Source organism: Apodemus sylvaticus, chromosome 15 (genome assembly GCF_947179515.1).
Source record: "Apodemus sylvaticus chromosome 15, mApoSyl1.1, whole genome shotgun sequence".
Classification (NCBI taxonomy): domain Eukaryota; kingdom Metazoa; phylum Chordata; class Mammalia; order Rodentia; family Muridae; genus Apodemus; species Apodemus sylvaticus.
The window spans coordinates 55100878-55128553 of record NC_067486.1 but is presented as its reverse complement, the minus strand read 5'-3'; the positions used below and the strand labels follow the sequence as shown (position 1 = coordinate 55128553).

General features: G+C 43.0%; 1 protein-coding gene across 1 annotated transcript in view; it reads left to right on the top strand.

Moving 5' to 3' along the window:
- The first annotated feature begins 4501 nt into the window (after positions 1–4501).
- Ccdc80 (coiled-coil domain containing 80) overlaps positions 4502–27676 on the top strand; it is a 36706-nt gene continuing 13531 nt past the window's right edge. Inside the window, exons 1-4 of the mRNA XM_052158791.1 lie at positions 4502–4739; positions 4971–5285; positions 5703–7588; positions 15057–15213. Coding sequence (XP_052014751.1) covers positions 5714–7588; positions 15057–15213 — 2032 coding nt within the window. The 5' untranslated portion in view covers positions 4502–4739; positions 4971–5285; positions 5703–5713. The remainder of the gene's footprint in view (positions 4740–4970; positions 5286–5702; positions 7589–15056; positions 15214–27676) is intronic.

The following is a 27676-nucleotide window of genomic DNA, read 5'->3' as shown; positions in this document are numbered from 1 at the left end:
GAGCTATATAAAAATTCTTAATTCACTTAGTGTCAATTGTATGTCTATGAGCTCAGAGACGAACACTTGGGATTAGATAAACAATTAAGGGTCTCATCCTTGGGGAAGACCATCTCTACTGATCTCAGCATCCCTTGGTTGCCTATAGTTCTTTGCCTAAGAGTAGGGTGCCTAAAGATTCCCCACTTTCATATCAGCATGCCTAGCTGATGAACTTCTTCAGGTCTTCTTTAGGCAGCCATTTCTTTTTTGAAAAAGCACACACACTATTTTTAAGTTTAATTTAGGTATGTAGCATTCGGTTGGTAGTTTGAGATCAGTTTCAAGTGTTGATCTGTTTTGGGGTTATCTTTTCTGAGAACCTTTTTGGGCTTGCTCAGCCTCCTGAGTTAATGGTTATGGTGGGGTTTCCCTTGACCTTTATATCTTTTTATGTTCCCTCTATCTCCTTCTCTACTGTGAATACCAAGAAAGGAGAGTTCATTTGCATGCTAAAGAACACAATTGTGGCCTAAGAAAGTCTGACTGAAGTCTGAGAGTGGAAAGAGAAACCACAGCCATGTCTACTGTGTGACTATTCGGTATGTCCCTCAAGGTATGATCAAATAGCCCTGGTAGCCTTCCTATTGGCGAGAAGGGAATCCTGGAGCACGGGATGTGGCTTTCTTGTCCTATGACATTGATACGCCAGGTTATTTTCCCCTTTGCTCCCTGTCCTATAACTTTGAGATGTCGGGTTGTTCTCTTCACTCTTTGTTTCTTGTTTCCTTCTAAACAAATGATTTCCCAGGCAATAGAAGAGTGTTTTGAATTCAGTTCAGCGGCATCTATTGAGCAGTACTTTGTGCAAGAGAGCTCTCTGTAGGGGATAGAGAGCCTGGGTTCTCTGGTATGCCTGGAACAGAACGTTTCTATGAATGTGGGTCCAGCAAGCTAGTGGCCTCTTTTCTGGAAGACTTTCTGTCTGTGTCCACTTCTACTTTCATTAGATAACCACATTTGCCTTAGTGAGGGCATCATTGCTGTAAAGAGACAACATGACCATGGCAACTCTTATAGCGAAAATCACTTAACTGGAGCTGGCTTACAATTTCAGAGGTTTAGTCCGTTATTGTCTTGGCAAGAAGCACAGGGCCGTGCAGGTAGACATGGTGCTGGAGAGGGAGCTGAGAGTTCTGCATGTGGATCTGCAGGCAGCAGGAAGATGCTGAGACACTTCCTCCAACAATACCACACCTTCTCCTAAATGGCCACACCTCCTGACAGTGCCACTCCCTATGAGCATATGAGGACCGTATTCTCTCAAACCGCCATAACCTCCTACCCTCATTTCTCTAAAGCAATCTGCATAAATATTTCCTCCTCCTGTTCAAACACTATGCAATCAAAACAGGAGAGTTTCCTGTCACCAAACCTCCAAGCTAGCATTTACAACATTTACTCTTGGTTGAGGCATGGAAGGTGCACTTCTAATTCCAGTACTTGGGAGGCATAGGCAGAGAGATCTCTGTGAGTTCGAGGCCAGTCTGGTCTATGTTTGAGTTTCAGAATATCCTGGGCCGTGAAGGAGACCCTGTCTCGAAAGACCAACCACAAAACCAGACCATGCCCCTAAATTAATGTATAATTTTTCCCTTTGGCTGAGTAAACATCTCTCAGCCTCAGTATCTCCTCTGGATCTGCCCACCCCTACACAGTTCTTTCTTGGGTTGCAGGAAAGGGGGACTGACCTAAATGAAACACTGTCAAAACTAGAAATTCAGATCCTTATAAGCCACAAATTATTCTAGGTCTCCCCATAAAGGAGTAGATGTGAACTTGTTCTTTAAATTGCTCTTCCTCAACGCCCACATCCCAGACATCCCTGAAGAGATTTTCTGAGGTCCCACTTAAGGTGTAGACAGCAAGATGGAAAACTGAGCAAGCAGGAGAAATCCCAATTGGCCCCTGATTTGGGTACACACTGAAAGGTCTGTTCCTGCTCACGTGTTTAGTGCGCCACCTACTGACACGGTGTGAGAGGAGAGCCCGAGATCCCAAGAAGAGAAAGGCAGCTCTGGGTTGCGGGTTGGGTGCCTTCCCCTCTGGATGCTGCCAGCTTGCTGTTATAACTGTATCTCAACTTGACTCCCGCACGGAGCAAGGATGTCCGGGTCGTCCACACGGTTTTGGGAAGGTTCATGAAAGACATGAGAAAGCAGGAAATAGAATGAGATATTTTAAGGAACTACTGAGAAAGGTGAAAGGTAAACTGCACATTTGCTTCAGAAAGCAGAGCTCTAAGAGGATGCGTTTGCTCTGGTTGAACAAGTCAACGAGAGATCATTTATGAAATCTTTATGAAAGTGGGAAGCACAAAGAAACTGAGAGTATATTTTAAAAAGGAAGAACGTGGGCAGAAAACGACGGCAGGAAACCTCACCGCAGGACGCCGCGCCTGAACTTCAGGGCCACCCCCACTTATTTGTGTGATAACCAGAAATATATTGAAACATTCCAAGCCTCTGTTGAGCTATAAATTGGGGAGGGGGTTATCCTCTTACCTCCCAGGTATGTTAAATAACAGAGTCTATGAAAGTGCCAAGCCCATGAAAATATTTAGTAAACTGGTATCTGTTGTCATTAGGGGGGGAAAAAACAAAAGAAAATAGCAACAATAAATAAGGAGAGACGGCTCAGTGTGGACCATACCAGAAAATAATGAAAATAACAGGGAGTTATTTTCTATTGCTGGGCACGAGGAACTGATGAGCTGGACATTTTGAATGAAATGGGATTCATAGTGGTGCGCATCCTCCCTGCTTGGTACCCTGTGCACTCTGAACAATGACATCAGAGTGCCACATCCAATGCCACCTGCAGGAATTTCCTCACCTCTGTGCTCAGAGCTTTCTTTATGTGCAGGGAAGGCGCATGTAACTGGGAGAGGTAGAGCTGACTGCGGGATGGATGCAAGTAGGGATGAGGTTTTCACCGTTGAGAGGAGCCATTTGTATGGTTTCCCCGGTCATGGGGTTTCCGCACCCTGAGTTGCCACTGTTGTCAACAGTTAATACTAATTTGGAGAGGTTGGGAGAAATGCCCATGGGACCTGAGATGTCTTCCCTTCTGCCCTAAAGCTGAGCCCTCATGACAGACCCAGAAGGTTGGAGGGAAAGCTGCCACAGTCTCTCCTATGGAGCCTGATAATGCTATTTCTCTCTCTCTCTCTCTCTCTCTCTCTCTCTCTCTCTCTCTCTCTCTCTCTCTCTCTGTGTGTGTGTGTGTGTGTGTGTGTGTGTGTGTGTGTGTGTATGTATGTGTGTGTGTGTGTGTGTGCATATTTGTGTGGGTGTGTGCCTTATGTGTGGATGGGCATATTCACATGTGTGCATACAGAGCTGGGAGTGGAGTTCAGATACTGGCGTCAGTTCTATTCCTCAGTCACTCTCTACCTATTTATTTAATGTGTGTAAAAGCTTTTCCTTCACATGTGTGTGTGTGTGTGTGTGCATATGCGCATGCCATGTACAATGCCTGGTGACTGCAGAAGTCAGAAAGGTCCATATTGCCTGGAAGAAACATAGCTGTGGATGATTGTGAGCCACGATGTGGTGCTGGAATTTAAACCTAAGTCCTCTCCAAGAGCCACTAGTGCCCTTAACCAGGGAGTCTAACTAGCCCCCCAACCTTACTTTTTTGAGACAGGGATTCCCATTGAGCCTGGAGCTGGTCGATTCAGTTAGAAAGGCTGGGCAGTGAATTCCAGGGATCCACCTGCCTCTGCTCCTTTTCCCCAGTGCTGGGGTTACAGCCTCAGTGCCCAGTGCTGGGAATCTGAATTCGGGTTCTCAGGCTCGAGAAGCAAAGACTTTACGAGCTGAGCCATCTTCCCAGCCAATCATTACAACCTCTAGGGGCTGACTAAGGAGTCTAGATTCCTAAAGCATCTGGAGAGCTGAATATTACAACACACACACACACACACACACACACACACACACTTACTTCACCATCTCTAGAGAAGCTGGGAGCTAGAATGCCCATTCCCTGATGTAATGTCCAACTGCAGTCTCAGGAGACAGCAGCCTTTGCCCACATTGCTAACTTTCTACCAGTTTCCACCCATCCCAAGGAGAAATAAGGACTAAGAACGCAGTAACATGAGCCCCAATTAGCATAATATAAAAACAACTTAGTCATGTTTTCCATGGGCTTTTCCAACCCAAAACTCAAAGCATAAAGCAGGCAAAAAGAGATAAAAATACACACGTGGAACTATAAATAGATGCATACTGTCTCGACATGCAACACCAAGTTCTGTGGCCCAAATGAGCAGCTGTCTCTAGGAAACCCAGCGAGCCAGAGCAATCTGAGGATTTTCCCCTTTCAAACTATAGTGTGAGAATCCGCAGTGAAGGGAAGGCCCCGCCCCATGGCTCGGTATGGAAGGGGTTAAGTCCTCAGTCATCCTATGCTGAAGTGATTTACGATGATGTGTAGAATTTCAAAACTTTTCCCAGCCCAAGCACAACCCTCTCCTTCCTCGCCAGGTTCACGGGGACTCTCCATGTACTGAAAGGGAAAGGAGGCGTGTTTTGCTGATCTGTTAAATTCTTAGTGAAGTTTTCTTGATTTCCAGTGGCTGCTGTTGTTTGAGTTTGGTTTGGAGCAAACCTGAAGTAGCCCTGACATTTCTGGGATGGAATCCAGATGAGGAAGAAATAGAAGGAGAAGGGGGGAAGAAGGGAGAAAAGAAGGTGGGGAGAAATAAAGGGAAGCGAGACAGAAGGGAAGGGGAAATTGTCCCTTTCCTTGTTCATGCTCCTCTGTTTTCCTTCAGCCTGGAAAACATATTAATCCCAGTGTTTTTTACGCTCGGAAACAAAGGGACTCGGCCAGACTGTGGGAGGGGAAGGGTGATAAGAAGTTCTGGGAACTCCACAGAAGGGAAGACTGAGATTCCGAAATCACTAGGACTTCACTTTTAGGAAAATCCCTGTGGCAGCCAAGGACCGGCACACACAGACCCAGGAGAAACTGCACACAAATGGAGATACACACCGTCCGAAGGCCAGCAACGGTCACCTCATCCCACTGGACCAGAAGGTAAAAGACACAGCCAGAAAAAGGGAGTCAGCCCAGACTGGGCTCCCGGGGCTGCTTTGCAGACAGGAATTGCAGCTCACCCTCCACAAGGAGACAGAGTGCAGGAAGGAACCGATCTCACCTAGGAAAACTGTCCTTGGGACCAGCCTTCAAGTCTCTCTGGAAAGCCTCTGCATGCCGTCTCCATGAACCACTGTGTAAGTGTGCAAACTTGGCTCTCTGGTGTTTTGTTTCCTTGTTGCTTGTTTGAAGAAATGAAGTGCGAATGTGCTCATAATTAGAACGCTTGGTTTACACGGTCTCTGGTGGGACCTGAGCGCCCGCTGAGGCAGAACAAGCCTGCCGCATGCAGGCTGCCTGTGAATCAAAGCTTTCCTGCTTAATGACTGACTCTGCTAAGCACTGAGGAGCTGAAGAAGCTGTTTCTCTCCTCTGCATTCCCTCCTCTTTCTTCTTTAATTACCCCCTGCTCATCTCCTCTGGCCAAGATAGAGAAAGAAATAACACCCAGCTCTGTTTGCAATTAATTATTTTTTTCTTTTCTTTTTCTCTCCCTTCTCATTTTATTTTATTTTTATTTTTATTTTTACTCCCTCTCTGCACCCCACCCCAAGTGGATAATACAATGATGTGGAAAATGGGACCTCACTTGACCACGCTCTTGGCCATGTGGCTGGTGTGTGGTTCAGCTTCTCATTCTCCTGCCTTGGAGAGCGACGGCCACACAGGACGGAAAGCACCTTTGGTTTCTCCGGTCAGCAGTAGGTCAGCTCGATATCTGAGGCACACTGGGAGGTCTGGTGGAGTTGAGAAAGCCACTCAGGAAGAACCAAATCTTCAGCCTTCCCAAAGGAAGAAGAGCGTCCCAGTGTTGAGATTAGCTCACCCGACCGTGAGACCATCCCCCTCAGGTATCAATGGGGTCCCAGTCAGACCTGAATTGAAACCCATAGCTAGGAGTTCGGCGCGTGAGATGGTCCGAGATGAGGGGTCCTCTGCTCGGACAAGAATGGTGCGATTCCCCTCTGGATCCAGCTCTCCCAATATCCTAGCCAGCTTTGCAGGAAAGAACAGGGTGTGGGTCATCTCAGCCCCTCACGCCTCAGAGGGCTACTACCGCCTCATGATGAGTCTCCTGAAGGACGATGTGTATTGTGAGCTGGCAGAAAGGCACATCCAACAGATCGTGCTGTTCCACCAGGCAGGCGAGGAAGCGGGCAAGGTACGGAGGATCACCAGCGAGGGGCAGATCCTGGAGCAGCCACTGGACCCTAATCTCATCCCGAAGTTAATGAGCTTCCTGAAACTGGAGAAGGGCAAGTTTAGCATGGTGCTGTTAAAAAAGACTCTGCAGGTGGAGGAGCGCTACCCTTACCCGGTCAGGCTGGAAGCCATGTATGAGGTCATCGATCAAGGCCCCATCCGCAGGATCGAGAAAATCAGGCAGAAGGGTTTTGTCCAAAAGTGTAAGGCCTCTGGCATCGAGGGCCAAGTGGTCCAGGAAGGGAACAATGGCGGTGGTGGAGCAGGGAGCACGGGCCCGGGCAATGACAAAAGGAAAGAGGACCCAAGGAGAACACAAGTCCACCCCACCAGAGAGTCTCCGAGAAAGCAGGCCACCAGCAAGGCAGCCACTCCTCAACCTCCCCCAACTCCAAGGGCCACCACTCTTCCCCCTGCTCCAGTCACGACAGCCACTCGGGCCACATCCAGAGCAGTGACAATAGCTGCAAGACCTACAACCACCACTGCCTATCCAGCTACCCAGAGGCCCTGGACATCCCGGCAGCATCCCTTCTCAGTCTCCCATCGGCCTCCCGCCACAGCTGAGGTGACTACTGCAAGGGGACCCTCTGTCTCAGAGCAGTTCTACCCTCTACCTCGGAAGGAGCAACAGAGAGAGAGGCCACAGGCCACCAGGAGGCCCAGCAAAGCCACCAACTATGGGAGCTTCACAGCCACCCCACCTACCACCCTGTGGGAGGGCAGCACAAGAGTTGTGGGCACAAGCCGTTTCCGGGACAACCGGACAGACAAACGAGAACATGGCCACCAGGACCCAAATGTGGTGCCAGGTCCTCACAAGCCAATAAAGGGGAAGCTGCCCAAAAAGAAAGACAAAATTCTCAGCAATGAATATGAGGCGAAGTACGACCTCAGCCGGCCCACCACCTCTCAGGGGGAGGAGGAGCCGCAGGTGGACAACATTCCCTCCCAGAATGCCAAGGAATCGAAAAAGCATGAAAAGCTTGAGAAACCCGAGAAGGAGAAGAAAAAAAAAGGGAAGAGTGCAAAACAAGACAAGTTACTCAAGAGTGAAAAGCAAGCGAAGAAAGCTGAGAAAAAGAACAAGCAGGAGAAAGAAAAGAATCAGAAGAAAAAGGCAGGTAAGACAGAGCAGAATGGCTATCAGAAGCCCACCACCAAACAGCTCGCTCCAAGTCCCAGGAAGTCAGTGGCCGACCTGTTGGGGTCTTTCGAAGGCATACGGAGACTCCTCGTAAGTAACCTCTTTGTGCTGGCTGAGGTGTGTGTGTGTGTGGGGGGGGGGTTGACACGTTTGTTGTGTATGTTTTAAAATCACATCGTGGATGACAGATTGGGGCTGAGTCTGCTTTGTGTTCAAGAAGGTTGGGGGCAGGGTATGATGGCTCATGTCTTAGATACTAGCTCTTGGGAGGCAGCTGGATTTCTGTGAGTTCAGGGTCAGTCTGGACTACATAGTGACTTGGTAGCTGTGAAACTCAGAGACACTTTTAAAGCATGTGGGCAGATGTCTTTTCTCTAGGAAGGCTGCCTCCTCCATTACTGTCCCAGTTATTAGAAAGAGCAGACAGACTCTCTGGGTGACACTGGATTAAGTTACTTGCTCTGGTTTCTAGGCCGCCAGAGTGAATCTGTATGAATTTGGAGTGAGTGTCAGTTTCTTTGGGGGCTGTATTGGAAATGGGCATGTGTGCCCAGGTTGGGGAAAGGGGATACTCAATCCTTAGTTCTGTTTTGCCTGGTGTTCTGAGTACCACTAATGCTGAGTGTGTACAATCATCTCAGGAGCCTTCTCTTCGGGTATTACTTGACACTGTCTATGAAGTAGTAAAAGGATCTAGATAAACTAAAAGAAGGTTTTAGGCAGAAATAAGCCAATCCTAAAGGGAAGGTCTTTCCTCGTCAAAGAAAGAACCATAGCTTTTCCTGTTTGTGACTCCTTCTGCATGTACCTAGATCTCCAAGAGTTCTACCCTAACCTTGGCTTCTTAACACCATGATATTTGTCCAGGCTGCCAAGCGAAAGTTTAATATGGTACTCCAAATACATAACAAAAGATCAGCACGTTCGTGTTGGGTGAGGCTTTTCTTAGATATTGGCTGAAGGAGCCATGACAGGCCAATGGGACCACACCCATTCTTCTGAACACAGGAGCTGACTCTTGGCCTGCATTCATCTTGCAAGCCAGACAGGCACTCTTTTTTAGGGTGTTTCTGAAAAGTCTTTTGGTTTGCCCAGTGTGGCCCAAACTGGATTAATGATCGAGTAGAGAGACTCTGGTGATTATATATCTTCAGGGGCTTCAAAAATTTTAAATTCACATTTGAAATGCTAACCAGGGCAGATGCTTTTGTGGAATTTGTTGTAGGTGGAACACGTCCTGAGTTTTCTTTTACTTTCCATCAAAAGTGATGTTAGAGATTAGAACAAAACCTAAGTGCTCTGTTTGTGTGTGTGTGTGTATTGTGTGAGTGTGTGTATGTGTGAGTGTGTGTGTGTGTATTGTGTGAGTGTGTAAGTGTGTGTGTATGTGAGTGTGTGTGTATGTGTGTGTATATTGTGAGTGTGTATTGTGAGTGTGTGTATGTGAGTGTGTGTGTATATGTGTGTGTGTGTATTGTGTGAGTGTGTGTGTATGTGTGAGTGTGTGTGTGTATTGTGTGAGTGTGTGTGTATGTGTGAGTGTGTGTGAGTGTGTATGTGTGAGTGTGTGTGTGAGTGTGTATGTGTGAGTGTGTGTGTGAGTGTGTGTGAGTGTGTGTGTGTATGTGAGTGTATGTGTGAGTGTGTATGTGTGTGTGTATGTGAAGAGAGAGAGAGAGAGACTCCCTTTAGTACTTTCTGTAGGTTGATGGCATTTTAAATCAGACTTTTCAAGTAATTGTACAAATTTAGGTTATCATCTGATAGGCTATTTGCTAAAGTCATCAATAGGTACTTGTATATACCCAGAATCCATACATCGAAATGCAAATGTTCCTGTTAGTGACATAAGAATCACTGATTTCGACATAAGAATCACTGATTTCGAAGTAGAACTCTAGCAGGTTCCCGAATAGGGATCCTAAACTCTGGGATGCCCGGAGCCAGGCTGCTCTCTTGGGGGCGTGGGAAAGCATTAACACTTGGCCTGTTTGCCCTCTGAGTACCTGGGACTTTGCCCAACCCACTAAAGCACCCTCACACCCAATTCTGTCCATTTGGCCAGCAATGGAGGTAGAGTGTTCCCCATAGCTGGATTTTAAACAGAAAGAAGTAACCAAGGGTAAAATGTCAGGATTGTCATTGTGCACCCGCCTGACAAATAACCTCATTGCTCCAAACAGCTAAGTCAAAAGAAAGGGGTTTTCATGCTCTACCCCTGATGTTAGCTGTGCCGATTGCTTTTGCCTGTTTCCTGCTCTGTTAGAGATCGGAATGCCCAGCTGGGGCTTCTCTGCTTTTAACAGTATCCCTGGTCATAAATTGTTATCAAATAAAACTCAAAGGACAGCTTCTGCTGATGTCATAGGAGGCAAAACATAAACCAGCCGGGATTGTCTCTGCCTACGTTGGCTCTTTGGAGCTAGCCAGAGAATCAGGTTTGTTATTACAAAGAAAATCCCAGCAGGATAAGGTTCAGTCTGCCAGGCCTGTGTGTGACCAGCTGATCATATCACTGGTGCGTTTTCTGAAGCGCTGATGATGTGTGAGGGAAGACAAAGGTGAAATGGAAGGACCTTGATATCAAAACAATGGTTCTGGGTGAAAGGCAGCAGGGGTGCATTAATCCCTTCTAACTCACTTTTTCCATCCAACCCTGCTGACGTTATTCAGAAAGTGTAATGAGTCAATTAGCATTCATTAAGGCTTAACAGTTGAAGTATGGTGGAGAACTTCTAGCCTCAACTTAACCTGGTGTGCTTAATTTACGAGTGGGGTTGCCTTCCAAAAAAAAAATGGTGGGTGCTTTCTTCCTCATTTCTTCAGCTTTTTAGTAACTGGATCCCTGACTCAAATTCATCCTAAAACCCCTGGTGCTTGTACTCATCCATCCCATTCTTTAGAGGCAAAAACATCCCATCGCTGCTATTCAACCAGTGACTTAGGGAAACCCGAGCAGCAACTGTATAAATTGTGGTTAAGCAAATGACTTTTCCAAGGCTTCCAAGAGTATTGCAGATAGATCCAGGTGTCCTGCTTTGAGGCCAGAGCTCAATCCTTTAAGCTATCTGCATTTCAATTTGTTAAAATAAAATTAAAAAAAAAAAAGAGCAGATTCTACAATCGAGACCTCTGTTGAAACTGCATGGTTTAGTTCGCTCAGTTCCTACAAGGAATGATTTATTAACCCTCTTTCCCAGATGAGAAAATAGAAATTTGATTACTTGAGATGTTCACCCCAGGCATGTAGCTTTTATGTAACGAAGAAGACCTTGTATCTGTTCAACTTCAAACTCCATCCACTCTCCAACCAACCTTCCATTGAGTATCAGCCTCGCTAGGCATACACCACAAAGAAAATGGGAGAATAAAACTACTCGTTAATAAATATGAACATTTGTAACTTTATTCTGGAGTTAGTGAGGTGGCTTGGCAGGTAAAAGGGACTGCTACCAAGCTGAACAACCTCCAAGCTCTGCACGGTGGAGAGGACCAATTTCCACTAGTTGTCTTCTGGCCTCCATATGCATCACCTCCCCCCCACCCCCCCCACCCCCGCATACAATAAATAAATAATGTACATTTTTAAAACTTCATTTTGAACGTTAAGTTTCTGGGACTCGTGTGGAAACAGTCACGTTTTGTAAGAAGCACAAATGTGGAGTTACGGTCTTTACCACACAAACTTTTCAGACTCTGGCTTTCTAGGCCGTTGGTGAAGAACAGTTGACTGAATTCATTTTCCAATTCTTCGGATAACTTGCTGTCCTTCTTGGGTTGCCTACAGAGCGGTTGGGTGGCTGTTTATCACTAATACATTGGTCTTTGTGGAGAATAGCTAACAGACAATCATTTGGTGGTTCTGAGATCCCCTACTTGCCAGTTTACAAGGAGCTTCCATATGCTGAACTAAGTGAATTCTTTGGCAATGGAATCTCTCATAATCCAAGTGTGTTAATATTTTCAACACTGCTTCAGAAACTTGGTTATTAAGATGACAATCTCCTTTCTTGGCTTAGTCTTTGTAAAGGATTTAAGGATCTGTTTTATAAGGCAGAAAGTTAGTTTATGGAACCCTCTTAAAATCTAGTGTTTTGAGCCTAACATACTACTTAGACTAAGCTAGACTTAATTTGTTTCAAAACTTTCCCGGAGCCTTCTCATTCCTGTTTGCCCCTCTTACTTATGCAACCAGGTTTTGTCCTCCTCTGAGACTCACTGATCCAACACACCATTGAAACAGAAACACAAGTAAGATCGTGCACACTTAAATTCATGACCCATGCCCTGAGTTTCAGCCATCAAGCTGGCCCGAGGCCAAATGACAGGACCATTCACCGGGGAGTGCTGAGGAGCTCTTTCTAGGAAGAGGAAACTGGAAACAGTTTCCATTTTTAGCACTGTTGGAAATGCTGCCAAGCTAGAAAATGGATGTGACCGAGATGTCAGCACACAGGGAAAGGCTCTGACATGTCAGGTGATCAGCTGCTCCTCTTTCCCTGTGCAAACTACATCCGGCAGCAGATTAAGTATAAAGAGAAGGTTTTTCCATCTGACTTATGGCCGCTGCCTAGATAGTCATAGATAGGGATCCTCATGTTTCTGAGTTCCCCCTGACTCTAATATGGTTGGACTGATCTCTGTAGCTTGAGGAAAGTGAACCAGCTATAGAGTGGATCACGGGATAGGGTCAGAGTCTGAGATCTCAGTGTCTTAAGGAACATGATGTCTACATAAAAATAAATGATGAAAAAGATACAAAAATCCCATGTGAACTGTGAAGACTTCTAGAACTGAAATTAAAAGCAGCAAGTGTTTGAGCTATGGTAGTAGTGAGAGTGTAGGAGGCTGGAGGACACAGACAAATGCAGACCGGAGATGGAGTAAACTAATCAAAGGCAACAAACACGCTTGTGCAAGAATCTATGTGCATTACTCAATTCTTGAGACTGTGAAGTTTGTGTAGTGGTTGTTCCTTGACAAGGACGACAAAGGTGAGAGGCCACACGACACCTTTGAGCTAAGACAAAATGGCAGGCCCCCCACTTTGACGGTGGACATCACCTTTTCCTCTGCACCACTCTGCCTAAAGCTGCTTTAATGTTCCTGATTGAGGTTGGTCTGATAATAAGGGTCAAGAGACCCTGTAAGCCCAGGGAGAGAGCCTGAAAGGCCAGAAGCCAGGAGCTGAATTGTGCAATGTGGGCATTACCTTCCTGATGGGTTAAAACACCCCTGGGCAAAGGCTCCAGGTTAAGATCAGCCTGGGAGGATTTTATTTCTCTGAGATTGCTACTGGGCTCCCACGGCTCAGCACTGCTGTGTACATTTGTGGGAGAAGCTGCTATGCAGGGGAGAAAGGGCATCTCTGAGATTACATATTGTCTGAAATTCTTAATTATACATGCTCGGGGGGGGGGGGGGGGGAGAGACTGGAGGAGACTTTGGTCACGGACCACAGGCCTCCATGACAAAGCATGAGACGATGAAACGGAGCCTGTGTATGGAGATGAGAGGACAGTAATTATCACCCATCTAGCATTCTGGGAAGTGTTCTTTCGAACTCTCTACAATATAACCTAAATATGGTCTGGGAGTCCAAAACCAGGAGCAGTCCATCTTTTTTATCTTTGTCTTCACTGTTTTATGTTCTCGCTTAAACAACATTTTGTTCATTCCCAAACGGTCTATTATAAGTAAAAGACAGGCCAAAAAAGAAAAATCTAAACTATGTCAAGTTAAATTAAAATTCAAAATTCATCCATCCCTCTCAAAACACATAACTAACTAAAAACAAACAACACCCCAAAATATTATCACTATATATTTTTAGAACCACCCTAATGTTTTTTCTTAAGGCTAAATCTGAATCAATGAATACATTTTAGAGAGTATGTGAGATTTTTATACTTTTCTCATGGAGATTACATCTTTTAAACATATTTCCTGGCCACTATGTCCATCTGAACAGGCCTAAACCAGAAAAATCAAAATTAACCAGAACATTTCTGCTTAAAATGATGAGCTAAGAAAAAACATTTTAAAAAACAAAACCAAAAACTTTTGTTAATGCTCTGCTCGTGGGCTTTCAGAAGCATTTTCCAGTCCCAGAGGGAGTATTTTGTCAAGCACAAAAATTTCACCAGGGAACTCTAGTAGGCATCAATAAACAACTCTGATGGAGAAAAATCAAGAGCGAGATAATTCAGAGCCAAATTTACTGGCCATTTTTTGATAAAATATTTGGCAGAGATTAATAATAACTCCTCCTAACCCAAAATGCTAACCTTGTGGACACAGACTTTAGAAAGAGATTACATGTTTTTGATGGAAAAATGGGAAAGTAGCTGTTAAATGCGAACATGGCTAAATGCAAGAAAATATTGGGCTTGTCTCTAAGCCAAGGGGTGAGCTGACAAGGGGTGCTGACAGGCCTCACGGCAGACACCTGCCCTGTGAGCTTTCTGGGTCAGGGAGATCAAGAAGAATCTGCCCATCACCAGAACACACTTTATGGTTTCCCACGTCCAGAGCAGGCAGCATACTCCTGCCCATTCTCAGAGTGTGGGCGATAGTTTTGGTTTCAGCTTGGAAAATCTGTGACACTGGAGAAGGCTCCAAAAAAAGGCAACTAAAATGACCAGAGGATCAGAGGAGCTTTTGTCTTACGGTAGATTCAAAACAGTAAGGCGTTCTTAGAGGACACAAGAGAACCTAAATAATTAAATAAACTCATATACGTATACATGCATATACACACATATATGTATATATATACACATAAATATGTAATGCATATATTCATAAATATAATATATACAAAATGAAATATAGCTTAGCTTCTCAGATGGCTAGCGATCAAAATATCTCTGAGTATCTTTTCTCGAGAAGAGTCATAAAACACTGATGAAAAAAATTACAGATCTGGTTTAAAGGAGGCTAAAGTAAAACAGTTAAAGCCATCTGCTAGAATAGAGCTGGGCTCTAGTATCAAAATCCCCCTCCTTGGGCCCAGCGTGGCAATGACTATCATCTATATGGCAAAATATGGCCCCAAAGCCATCATAAAAACTGTCTGCAAGGTTACCTCATAAAAATTCTATTCCATAGTGTGCAAGTCCTGGCTGTGAAACTCTCCCAACGTTATGGAAATGAGAAAATGATTGAATTATCCAGTGTCTAATTAGTTAGGATAGATCTAAATGAGGAAAGGCAGACAATTATCGCATGTCAGAGATTCATGGAATGTGACAGACTTGAAGAATAAATATTTCTGTGTGCCCACAAATAGGAAAACCATGGTACATAGGAAATGAAGGTAAATTAGAGATCTGAATAGAGACATCTAAACTATTTGGACTAGTTTTTATTTTACTTTAAAAAAAAAAAAAGAAGAGAGAGAGAGAGACTGTCAAAATGGCTTGGGTGTTGATTATGCAACTGCCTAAGAAAGCAGTTAACAGTTTAAGGACACTCTGTTCCCAGTTGTCTCTGGATTTGGCTTCATTGTGACTTGAGCACTGTGAACTAATACATGCTTGTCCTCCCATGTCTCCAGCTGATTACCACTCCCAAGGCTGAGAACAATATGTATGTGCAGCAGCGGGATGAATATCTGGAGAGCTTCTGCAAGATGGCTACCAGGAGGATCTCTGTGGTCACCATCTTCGGTCCTGTCAACAACAGCTCCATGAAAATCGACCACTTTCAGCTAGGTGTGCTTCAGCATTTTATTGTTTCTATTTGTTTGTTTGTTTGTTTGTTTGTTTGTGTTTGTTGGTTTTGATTGATTTTTTTGCCTCTTATTTGTGGTGGAACAATTGTAATGGGAGAGGTGTTGGGTGATGGTTGGAGACAGTCAAAAGCAACAATGGGATGTTTGGAGGGTTATGGTTGTGATGACAGAGATTCTGTCTGTCCGTCTGTCTGTCTCTCTATATCTATCTATCTATCTATCTATCTATCTATCATCTATCATCTATCCATCATCTGTCTATCATCTATCTGTCATCTGTCTGTATACCTGCCTATCCATTCATACCAGGAACATTCTGGCTTAAGATGTTAGTAATTTAAAACAAAGATATGAAAGCTAGAGGGAAATGAGAAAAGTATCACATGATTGGGGGTGATCAGAGAGGTCTATGGCTCGCTTTCTGTTGGTTCCTGAGTCCTCTTGCCTGTGAGCTATAGCAGTTGACACGCCTACCCACTTTAAGCTACTGGTGATTCATCATGCCTGGGCACCTGCCAGACCCCTAGATGCTGGCAAGCCTGAAGAGGGAATTAGCTAGAGTTAGAAACTGTTGAGCTAACTAAAAAGCCACTGAAAATATAGATTGAATTTCTCCCAAGTCCTTTGGGAGAGCAGAACAATTTGGCTGAACATTAGAGTTTTCTCAAGTTTTCATATTGATGTGTGTGAGGAGCAGGAGGCACAGCGCAGCCTCAGGCAACTGAGGTATGATATGCAGCAGTTCCTGTGAGCATCCTGCGAGATTTACTGATGTCCAGTCTCACACTCAGAAGGCTGGAACAGAGGCAATGATTTCTTTTATAGTTCTTTTATCTATAAAACTTTCCATATGACAGTTTGTGTGTATGTGTGTATGTGTGTGTGTATGTTTAATTTAGGTCATTTTTTTTTACCTTAACTACCCTCTCATACCCTTTCCCTCTCCCACTGAAACCCTTCTTCCCACCAAAAGTTTTCTTTTATTTTAAATCTTTTCTTAAGTTCACTACTTTTGCTGTTTAGCTATAATTATAGTTCTCCAGATTTATTCTTTTTTATCGTCATTATCCTCTATAATTTTTCATAAAATACATTTCTTCTGAAATATCAGAAAACATAGAAAGATATTTCCTTTATTGATTAGTATTAACACAAAATAATATAGCACAGTTCAGATTTTTTAGATGCAGAATCTTAGTACAAATGACTCATTTGTCCTAATTATGTCAGCCTGATTTGCATGTGGGCTAGTTTTCTAAACTATTCCCACTTAATTGTAACAACAACCGTTAACATATGATCTCTTGTCTTCACAAATCTTTTAATGTATAATATACTGGTGTGAGCATAAGCACAGTGTTACACAGCAGCTTCCCAGAGTGTGGTTATACATTTTCAGTTATACATTCTCTTCCTTAGCTCATTATCCCCCGAGGTGACTGCACAGGGTTCATAAATAGCATCCTTCCTTGTGCCCCATCACAAATTACCACATATTAGCAACTGGTTTTTGAATTCTATTCCTCTGCTATATGCTTGTCTTGAGGGGAGACTAATGTCCTTAATCAACAACAACAGCCTGATATGGTGACACACATCACCAGCACTTGGGAAGCAGAGGCATGCATAACTTTGTGAGTTTGAGGGCAGCCAGGTCAACATAGAGATACTCTGCCTCAAATTAATAAAATCAGCAATCAAGTAAACCAAAAGGGAGAAAAGTAGTTCAGGAGGCCAGTAGGTCTACATCCAGAGTTACAATTTATTTGTTATGTGACCTTGGACAGGTTATATTTTTTGGTTGTGAGCCTAGACTTTAATGGCTGACTTGCCTCTCCAACCCAACTATTAGGTCTTAGAAGAAATCAAACCTACTTCACAGGCTGTGGTGATGATGAAATAAGATTGTGTATGCACACCCCTGCTGATAATGGGCTATTCTTATAGCTATCCTTATCACCACTACTGGGTCTGGTGAGCAATGTAGTTTAATCCAAGTAGTTTGGAGATCAAAGGAGCTATAACAATTGTCACCAGGAAAACAATTGCTATTGCTTTCTGCTAATTACAGAATGCTGACTTGCAAGTGTTCTTTCTGGTTAGATTGTAAGATCGTATTAGTACTCGGGATGATCAACGAGAAGCCCAAGAGACTAAAAACATAAAGACATAGTTAGCAGTTAACGAGGATTCAAACCGTTTGTTTCCTGGAGTTTCACATAGTAGCTTGAACCAGCTTCATGATACTCCAGATGTCTAGAGAGGAAATAGACATTCAATCCAGCAGAGACCAGTGCTGGCAAGTGATAAAAGTCCCCCTCAGCCAGGTGCTCTCTGTCAAATGTGCTACCTACCTACTCTTCCAGAAAGCATTCCCATTCCACAGTTCAGAGGAGTTTGGGAAAGTCATTATACCTTCTCCATCAGTCTTCGTGTAGTCATATTATAAGCATCTGGTACCTCTTTAGAAACTTTTTAGCATTATTCTGGTGTTTTCTAGAAATCTGGATTAAATATGAAATGTACGGGCTGAGAGATTTTTCTTTTTCTTTTTTCTGACTTATTGAAAATCAGGCTTACATTTTGTTTCTTTGTCTTAGAGTGGCAGCACTGGCCTGCTTTGAAAGGGGGGGGGGGATGCTTTTTTTTTCTTTCACCCAATTCCTGGAAGGCTCTTCCCTCCCCGTGTCCTAGGTTACCCTTATGAGAAAGGCTGGTAGCTCTTTCAGCCAAGACCGGGATTCAGTTATGGGAAAATAAAATTTGGCATGAACTATTAGTCTTAGTGAACCAAATCCCAGCTTTGTCTGATTTTCAGCCTGAGATCTGTCCAGTAGCTTTCTTTCTCCTTAAATATAAAGTAAATACTCTGTATTTCTCCAGAGTTTTACTGCCTCTTGAAAGCAAACACTGACAAACAGACACAATGTGGATGCCGGCATCAGCTGGTCCATCCTGCTAAGGTAGTTAGAACATCTGCTATGGGGCTACAAACACTAGGAGATTAAATTTAAGGTTTCAGACATTAGTCTAAAGAAAGTCACAAGGTTTGGGCAAATTCCAGTGCCCATATGGGTTTGCCAACACAGAAGGATATTATGTGTGAGATACTAAAATGGATTCACACATAAAGGCTTTCTTTATTGTTCCTATTTAAAATGTCACTCTAACATAAGAATATTGGTATATATGTTGAGTTGAAAGATCATAAAATTGGTCAGTTAGGAAGAAGTTTCTCACTACTGGTTCTTTATTAAAGGATAAAATGAGAGGGAGATAGACTACGGCAGGTGGGAATTTCCCTATAAAAACCATAAACTTGAAATATATTTTTACATTTGTATTGGTCCCCACAAATTAAGGGCTAAAATTCAAAGGATACATTAAGTCCCCCGTCCACCCCAGTGTGTGCTCTTACCCACTGCATTATCTCTCCAGCTCTGGTAGCTTCTTCTGAGGGAATGAGTGTTTAAGGGTCATTAATAAAAAGGAGGTAGAAAAATTGATGGGTGTGGGATACAGTATAAGAAGTGACAATGTTGTTTATATGAATAAGGCATGCACAGAGATGAATTTTAAACTAGCGTTTACAATTAAGAATGACAGAACACATTCTAGTCTACATTATTTTTGTCTTTGATTTTCCTGAAGAGAATTATGTTATATGGTAAAGCTTACAACATCAGTGCCCAGAATAACCCCCCAATCTGCTTTCCCTTTGAGGCAGCCCAAATAACTGAGCCTCTGACTCCAAGCGTTGCTTTCATCTGTGGTTACAGAATCTGCCAACTGCCCTTCCTAGACCCTGCCACCCTTAGTAAGGCAGGAAGCCTGGGTGAGCGGGTGTCCATGGTGTCTCGGTGTTTCCTGTGTACTCAGTTTCCGATGGGCAAGGATATAAATGGGCTACAAAGGCCAGCGCCCGTTCACGGCTTAGCTCATCACCCGCCCTTCACGGCTAATGTATCACTGTTAGCATCAAACCCGGATAATCAAGGGGACAAAAGAACAGAAGTCAAAAGTGCAAAACAAGTCACTGGACACTGTGGTGGAGACGTAAGTGATTCCCTGTCAGGTGATGAGCAACTACAAAAACCATGGTCTATAAACCCAGAGGATTGCAGTAGCCAGTAAGAAAAATGACATTTGTGGGGAAATGGCTGCCACTAGAAATCATGCTAGGCACGAGAAGCCAAACTCATAAAGATAATATTTTCCTTCATGTGCAGAAGCTACATTTAAACTTTTATGTGTATGTGTGTATGTATACACATAGAAAGATAGACTCTTCCAACCACCATAATCAAAGATAACACCATAAATGACATAAATAGTGACTTTAATAATGGAGAAGCCTTGGGAAATAAAATTTATGTCATTCTAATTTTGAAAACTGAGATATTTGATCTTTAACTTTTGTTGTTGATACATTTTATACTGTTTATATAAGAAGTTGTACATCAAAGGTTCTCAAATCTATACCTGATTCTTTATCTATTACTCCCTGTCCTCTGCAGGCAACCGTATGTATTTGTGCTTCTTTATGAAAGTACAAATATCTATTTTATATTTGTTATATATAAATGTATATTTTATATATAACACTCACACACATATATAAGGAGAGGGGGGAAAGAGAGAATCATTAAGTTGCCCAGAATGGCCTGGAACTCACTCTCTAGTCCAGATTGGCCTTGAAATTTCCATCCTCCTGCCTCAGCCTCCTGGGATTCCAGATATATTGAAAGAGGCTATAGATTCAACAATTGAAAATAGTGATCTAGAGCACAGTATACGCACTCAGTCTTTTTTTTTTCCTTTTCAGATTTTTTTATTCGATATAATTTTTTATTTACATTTCAATTGATTTCCCCTTTTCTAGCCCCCCAATCCCCGAAAGTCCCGTAAGCCCCCTTCTCTTCCCCTGTCTTCCCACCCACCCCTTCCCACTTCCCCGTTCTGGTTTTGCCGAATACTGCTTCACTGAGTCTTTCCAGAACAAGGGGCCACTCCTCCTTTCTTCTTGTACCTCATTTGATGTGTGGATTATGTTTTGGGTATTCCAGTTTTCTAGGTTAATATCCACTTATTAGTGAATGCATACCATGATTCACCTTTTGAGTCTGGGTTACCTCACTTAGTATGATATTCTCTAGCTCCATCCATTTGCCTAAGAATTTCATGAATTCATTGTTTCTAATGGCTGAATAGTACTCCATTGTGTAGATATACCACATTTTTTGCATCCACTCTTCTGTTGAGGGATACCTGGGTTCTTTCCAGCATCTGGCAATTATAAATAGGGCTGCTATGAGCATAGTAGAGCATGTATCCTTATTACATGGTGGGGAATCCTCTGGGTATATGCCCAGGAGTGGTATAGCAGGATCTTCTGGAAGTGAGGTGCCCAGTTTTCTGAGGAACCGCCAGACTGATTTCCAGAGTTGTTGTACCAATTTGCAACTCCACCAGCAGTGGAGGAGTGTTCCTCTTTCTCCACACCCTCTCCAACACCTGCACTCAGTCTTAATAGGTAAGTTAGTTAAGATACACTGGGTGGATAACATTAATGACCTTATATGCTATGATGAGCGTTCAGGCTCTCTTCTGTGAGAGAGCAGCTGTCTGTCCTTTGAACGCATTTTAATTAGCCAGGAAACCTGTTTAGATGTAGCTCACTTGCCCTTACTATGAGTGATTCTAATTTGATTGGTCTGGATTGAGAGATTGTAATGGGGAGATTTCTAGTGACGGTGATGAAAGTTGGCAATACATTCCACTCTTTAGAAAAAGCCAGGAGTGATTCGGAAGTGCTGCAGCAACAGGAGACAGTGAAATGATCCCGGCATTGGTGAAGGACTTTATCAAATACATTGGTGGGAGATCAGGTTGGTGAGGTACAACACATCAGGGCAATCTCTTCTATAGTTTTCAGATGTCGTGTGTATGTGTGTATGTGTGTGTGTGTGTGTCTGTCTGTCTGTCTGTCTGAGTCTGTGTCTGGAGTCTTTGTGTATGTGTGCATGTATCTGTATGTGTATGTGTCTGTATGTGCATGTGTCTTTATGAGCATATTTGTGTCTGTGTATCTGAGTCTGTCTCTCTGTGTGTGTTTGTATATGTGTCTATGTGTGTATGTGTGTACATGTTTGTATCTGTGTGTTTGTCTCTATGTGTGTATGTTCCATTATGTGCCATTCTGTGTAATGATCAGAGGTTGATACCAAATTTCTTCTTTAATCACACTCCATTTCTTTCTTTCTTTCTTTCTTTCTTTCTTTCTTTCTTTCTTTCTTTCTTTCTTTCTTTCTTTCTTTCTTTCTTTCTTCCTTCCTTCCTTCCTTCCTTCCTTCCTTCCTTCCTTCCTTCCTTCCTTTCTTTCTTTCTTTCTTTCTTTCTTTCTTTCTTTCTTTCTTTCTTTCTTTCTTTCTTTCTTTCTCTCTCTTTCTGTTTCTCTTTCTTTCTCTCTTTCTTTTCCTTCCTTCCTTCCTTCTTTCCTTCCTTTCTTTTTTAAGAAAGGGTCTCACGGTATAGCCCAGGCTGTCCTGGAACTCTATATGTAGCCTCAAACTCATAGAAATCTGTTCACTTTTGGCTCTAGAGTACTTGGATTAAGTCGTGCATCTCCATGCCTGGCTTCCCCACCTCATTTTAAATACCGAGTCTCTCACTGAACCCAAAGCTTACTGATTGGCTAGACTGTATAGCTGGTACACTCGCATGTTTGGCTTTTAATGTTGGCACTAGAGACCCAAACTCAGCTCCTTATGCTTGTGTGGCAAGTGCTGAACCAAATGAGTCATCTCCTCAGCCCAGATGTTATCTTTTAACATTCACAGCTTTAGGGTTGGTGGTGATCTGCTGAGGAGCACATTCCAAAAGTTTTACTAATAGAAAAATGTTAAGTCAAAGATGTGGTTTGGGAGTGAGTGGATCTTAAGACAACTAAAGATAGCCCGAGATAATTTTGTCTCTTAACAGTCAACATTCCATCTCTCCACAGTTACAACACTTTAGTCAGTCACTCAGTTGTCTGTCAGTCTGTTTGCACACCCTCCAGCACAGATATGGCACCCTTAGAGAACTTCAGTTCACAGCTTGAACTTAGGGGAAGGAAAAGAAATCATGGATTCCAGGAGAGGAATAGTCACAATAATGCAGGCATACAATTGTCTAATAGCTTATAATTGAAGCTAATTCGTAAGTGCCATTGTGCTATCTATAGTCAATTAAATACATGAAGAGACTTTCTATAATGCAACCAGAATTGTGACACTGGGTTTCCTTTTAAAAAAAAAGATTTATTTCATTTATATGAGTACACTGTAGCTGTCTTCAGACACACCAGATGGTTGTGAGCCACCATGTGGTTGCTGGGAACTGAACTCAGGACCTCTGGAAGAATAGTCAGTGCTCTTAACCACTGAGCCATCTCTCCAGCCCAGGACTGGCATTCCTAAAGAATGAGGAACCAGACAAGCATCCCATTTCTAGGTTATTTGTAATAGTATGAAAAAGAGCTCTCGAGCCTGACGCGGGTACTCTGCCCTGTGGAGAAAGCAGAGTCGCCATCTTTGTCCCCAGCTAGAGGAGACAGGCCACCCCAGGTACTGAGCTATTCCGAGTGTAAGACCTCGGGGGACACAGACAACTGAGCTGCGGGCTGCTGCCTGTGCCTAGGAACTGGGAGAGCAGAAGTTCCTCTGAGGGCCAGCCTGACGCGGGTACTCTGCCTTGTGGAGAAGGCAGAGTCACCATCTTTGTCCCCAGCCAGACAAGACACCTGGCACTGAGCTATCCTGAGACTAGGACCTCTGGGGATGCAGGCAACTGAGCTGCTGGCTTCCGCCTGTGCCCAGGAACTGGGAGAGCAATGGTTCCTCTGTGTGCCAGGCAGTCGTGGGGCCGGTGCCCTGAGGGATCCCTGCTGCCATCCTCGCTCTCTGATAGAGCAGACGGGCAGTACCAGGTTCAGTCCACAGAGACAACCCAAGCATAACATTGCTTGGGGCAGGACACACCAGGGCTCCAACAGCACCCAAGAGGAGGGCAGCACATCAGCAATCTCTGACAGGGGAAACCCAGCCATTCAGTGTTAACTGAAATAGCCCTACAGTCTCACAGGAGGCTCAAACACCAGCCAGAGACAATACCAACTAACACCAGAGATAACAAGATGGCAAAGGGCAAACGCAGGAATGCTACTAACAGAAATCTAGGCAATATGGCAGTGTCTGAACCAATATCAGCAAGTCCTGGTTACGCCAACACACAAGAAAAACAAGATTTGGATTTAAAATTGCTGGTCATGATGCTGCTAGAAGAACACAAACAACAGGACATAAATGAATCTCTTAGAGAAATACAGGGGAACATGAATAAAGTAGAAACCTGTATAATGGAAACACAAAAATCACTTAAAGAAATTCAGGAGAATAAGGCTCAAGAGATAGAAGCCAATAAAGAAGAAACGCAAAAAAACAAAAACAAAAACAAAAACGAACAAACAAACAAACAAACAAAACAAAACAAAACAACAAAAAAAAAAACAACCTTAAAGAAATGCAGGAGAAAGTGAGTCAAATGGCAGAAGTCATGAAAGAGGAAACACAAAAATTTCTTAAAGAAGTAAAGTAAAACACAAACAAACAAATGAAGGAACTGAGCAAAACCGTCCTGGATCTAAAAACAGAAGTAGAAACAACTAAGAAATCACAAAGAGAGACAACTTTGGAGATAGAAAAAGAGCTCTCAGCCAGGAGGTGGTGGCGCATGCCTTTAATCTCAGCACTTGGGAGGCAGAGGCAGGTGGATTTCTGAGTTTGAGGCCAGCCTGGTCTACAGAGTGAGTTCCAGGACAGCCAGGGTTACACAGAGAAACCCTGTCTTGAAAAACACCAAAAAAAAAAAAAAAAAAAAAAAAAGAAGAGCTCTCCTCATCTGGCTAGCCCTTCCCTTGATAATCCCATTCCTCATCTCACAAAATGAACATGGATCTTAGTCATGTTAGCTAAATTAGGAGACAGTTAACAGTTTATAGGACCTCTTTCAAGAATGTCTGCTTGTAAGTCTTAAAGTACTCCATGAAGATTGACTAGTGTGCTAAGACAGAAGTAGATAAACTTAAGAATCTATACATTCTGTGTTGCCTTCCAGACTGAAGAATATTATTAGCCCAACTCTGATTTGCACAGAATACAGAGGATAGCAGAGCACTGCAGCTAGACCAGGCAGCCGCAGACAGGAGCTGGCCTCACATGCACCTTCTTCAGCATTTGGCCGGGGGTGGACTCCTCCCTGCTGTACACTTACCTCTGTCCTCCCTGGATCCAGCCTTGATCAGAGACTTCATTGTTTTCCTTCAGCAGATTTTTCTCCTCAGGCCAAACATGTAGACATTTCAGTAGCCTGAGAGTGTAAAACGTTTTATTTCTAATGTTTGTTTGAATCACTTCTGAAAACATTTTGCTTGAGAGGTGAAACCAGACTGTGAAATCAGCTTCTTTCTGGTTAGAGCAAAGTTTGTTTTAGGCCTTAAACCAGGGTCCTGATTGGCCAATGGTTGGGAGGTGTCTGTGTCTAGTACAGAGAGGGCTACAGGAGAGGCAACAGGAGAGGCTGTTTGAGTCCTGCTACCATTTTGCTTCTAGTTAGCAGTGTGAACTTGAGCAAGTCAAGTCCTCTTTCCCCCCCCCCTTAGAATCTGTTATAGATTGTGTTCTCTGAGTTTTGAATGTAAGGAGGTGAATGGAGAATTATCTCCCTTCCTCCAGTCCTAGGAGGACGAAGGCAGATGTTTTGAGTGCTAATATGGCTGACACTTGGGGCTGCCAATTTGGAGGTGAGAGTGAAGGCTTTTATATCCATTATTCTTGCCCAACCTTGTACCCACCAATGCGCATGTACAAGGTCAGGCCAGATAAATGACAAAAGGACTTACCACTCAAAGCCTGGTGACCCTAGTTTAATCCCCTGGGCCCATGTAAGGGTGGAAATAGAGAACTGATTATACAGACTTGTCCTCTGGCTTCTGAATATGCACCATGACACAAGCACCCACTTACATCATAGACACACACACACACACACACACACACGTACACACCCAGAGAGATAATAATAATGATAATAAAAATAGATACATTTGAATAAAAGAGATCAAGGCCATTTTCATCTACAGAGTGAATTTAAAACCAGCCTGGGCTACATGAGTTTAAAAAGTAAACAAAATAAGGTAACAGCAAACCCCTCAAAATTATAATTCCTAGGTGAAGATAAAACCTATTTATGAACATTTAGAATATTAACTCCAAAAGACATTTTGATTTTCATAGTTTAATTAGCATTTTATTTGTGCATAATAATGGATTTTATTGAAACCTTTCTTTCATGTTCACAATATATTTGATCATCTTGGTACCATTTCCTTGTCTTGGCCTCTTCCCATTCTCACCGATCTCCTTAGTCTTCCCAGCTAGCCCTCCTTCTGTTTTTATGTCTTGTGTGTGTGTGTGTGTGAGAGAGAGAGAGAGAGTGTGTGTGTACCAATTAGTTTCATTAGTGTTGCTATCAGAGAGTTTGTTTATAGAAACATGGGAACCTTATCAGTGTCTCCAGCACTGAAGAAAATGGTCTCCTCCTTCCCTGTCAACCATTATGCAGAGCACCAGCACCCTATAATCTGTTCCTTATTCAGTGACTAGGTGTTGATGGGTGCCATCTTGTATAGGTAAGCATGCTGGCCATGAGTATCCAAAGTGCAACAGCTATGTCATCCCTAGAACTCAGCACTAATCTCCTCTGCCTTTTTCCGGCTTTTACATTCTTTCTGGTCCTTCTTCTGTGATGTTCCCTGAGCCTTGGAGGCAATGGTATAGATGTCTCCTTTATGGTAGGCCATTCCACAGCTGTTTATTCCCAATACGTTTGACAAACAGAGAGTCTCTGGAGTTACCCCTGGGCACTACAAAAAGCTGACAACAGCACTATCCCATGGGCTCAAACGTAATCATTTAGAAGGTAGTTTGATGGAAACATTATAGTTAAGAACATTCTAATTCTCCTTCATTATTATTCACAGAGTTATTTATGACTTGTTGAAATTTGAATAGTATAGACATAGAGAGTAACGAGTCAATAGCCCACCTTATGGTTACCACTGCCATCTCGCAGAGGAACTGTGAACAGCTCTGTGTCCTACAGAATGGATGCTGTATGTTGTGTGTTCCTATTTGCATCTTCTTTTGCCTTAAAAATGTTTTTAACTGAGAATAATATCATACTGCATATTTAATTCTGCAACTAACTTTCTATGCTGAAGAAGATATGCTAGAAACAAGCGAAACTACTACCCCAACATAATACTTTTTAATTAGTATATATTTTATCAACAACAAACTTTTCAATTGAAAAAATAGATATGTGATCTATATAATATCACCCATCATATCGTCCTCCAGTTTTCAGCCAGTGCTTTTTCCTCATACAGTTAGTTTCTTAGATCCTGGGTCTGTGGACCACCTCCGTGAAGCACAGTTAGAACTTTGGAAAAGAAACTAGATTTCTTTTTCTTTTCACATTATTTTGTAGAAATCAAGCTACTTGTTTCTACTTTTCTTTCAACTAGCATAAACAACTGGATCAAAGTAACAGTTTAACTATAATTGTCTTCCTATCAGGAAGGCAACAGATAATGTTCAGCTTTCGTATTTTCATCTTTTATTTGCAAAATAGTCCCTAGCACTGCTCACTGTGTCCATGTTGATAATTAACATTTCCTGTGCTAATAGCTACGTTGTCACACATTCACTAATTCATTTTCCTTTTATCCGAAATATGAGGGATTATTTGAAGATACAATTTTAGATGGAGTTGTGGGAAACAATCTATTTTGAAGGGGAATTAAATACAGATAGCTTTTAATTGACCATGGGGTTGTAACATAACAAACCCACTGTGACCTGGAATATGATATGAATAAACATTTAGGGCCTGCAAAATGGCACATCAGATGGAGGCTCTTGTATGAAGACTTTGTGATCTGAATTCCCGAAGCCCCTTTTGGTTACAATGTCTAAACACAGCAATAGAAACCCTAACTAAGACAGTTGGATAGTCATGCTTCTCATGTCTTCAGTGGCACCTCTGGAACTATTCTGAATTATAATGATTTTTTTTGACCAAAAACGTGCATCATGCTTAAAGCCTTCCAAAAGCTCTTAAATTTTGCTTGAAATTGTGCTCATTTGAGAAATTTGTATAGCTTCTTCTGGAACCCAAATGAATCTGTGTCTAGTTTTGAGCATAGACTTTATTTTTCTCTATGGCACATGTTTACTGAGCTCCAAAGTTAATTATATGCTAAAAGAGGAACAGATACAGCCCTCAAACTCAGAATTATCTATACTGGAAGTGAGCCTTCACAAACATGTCTGGTCTAGCTT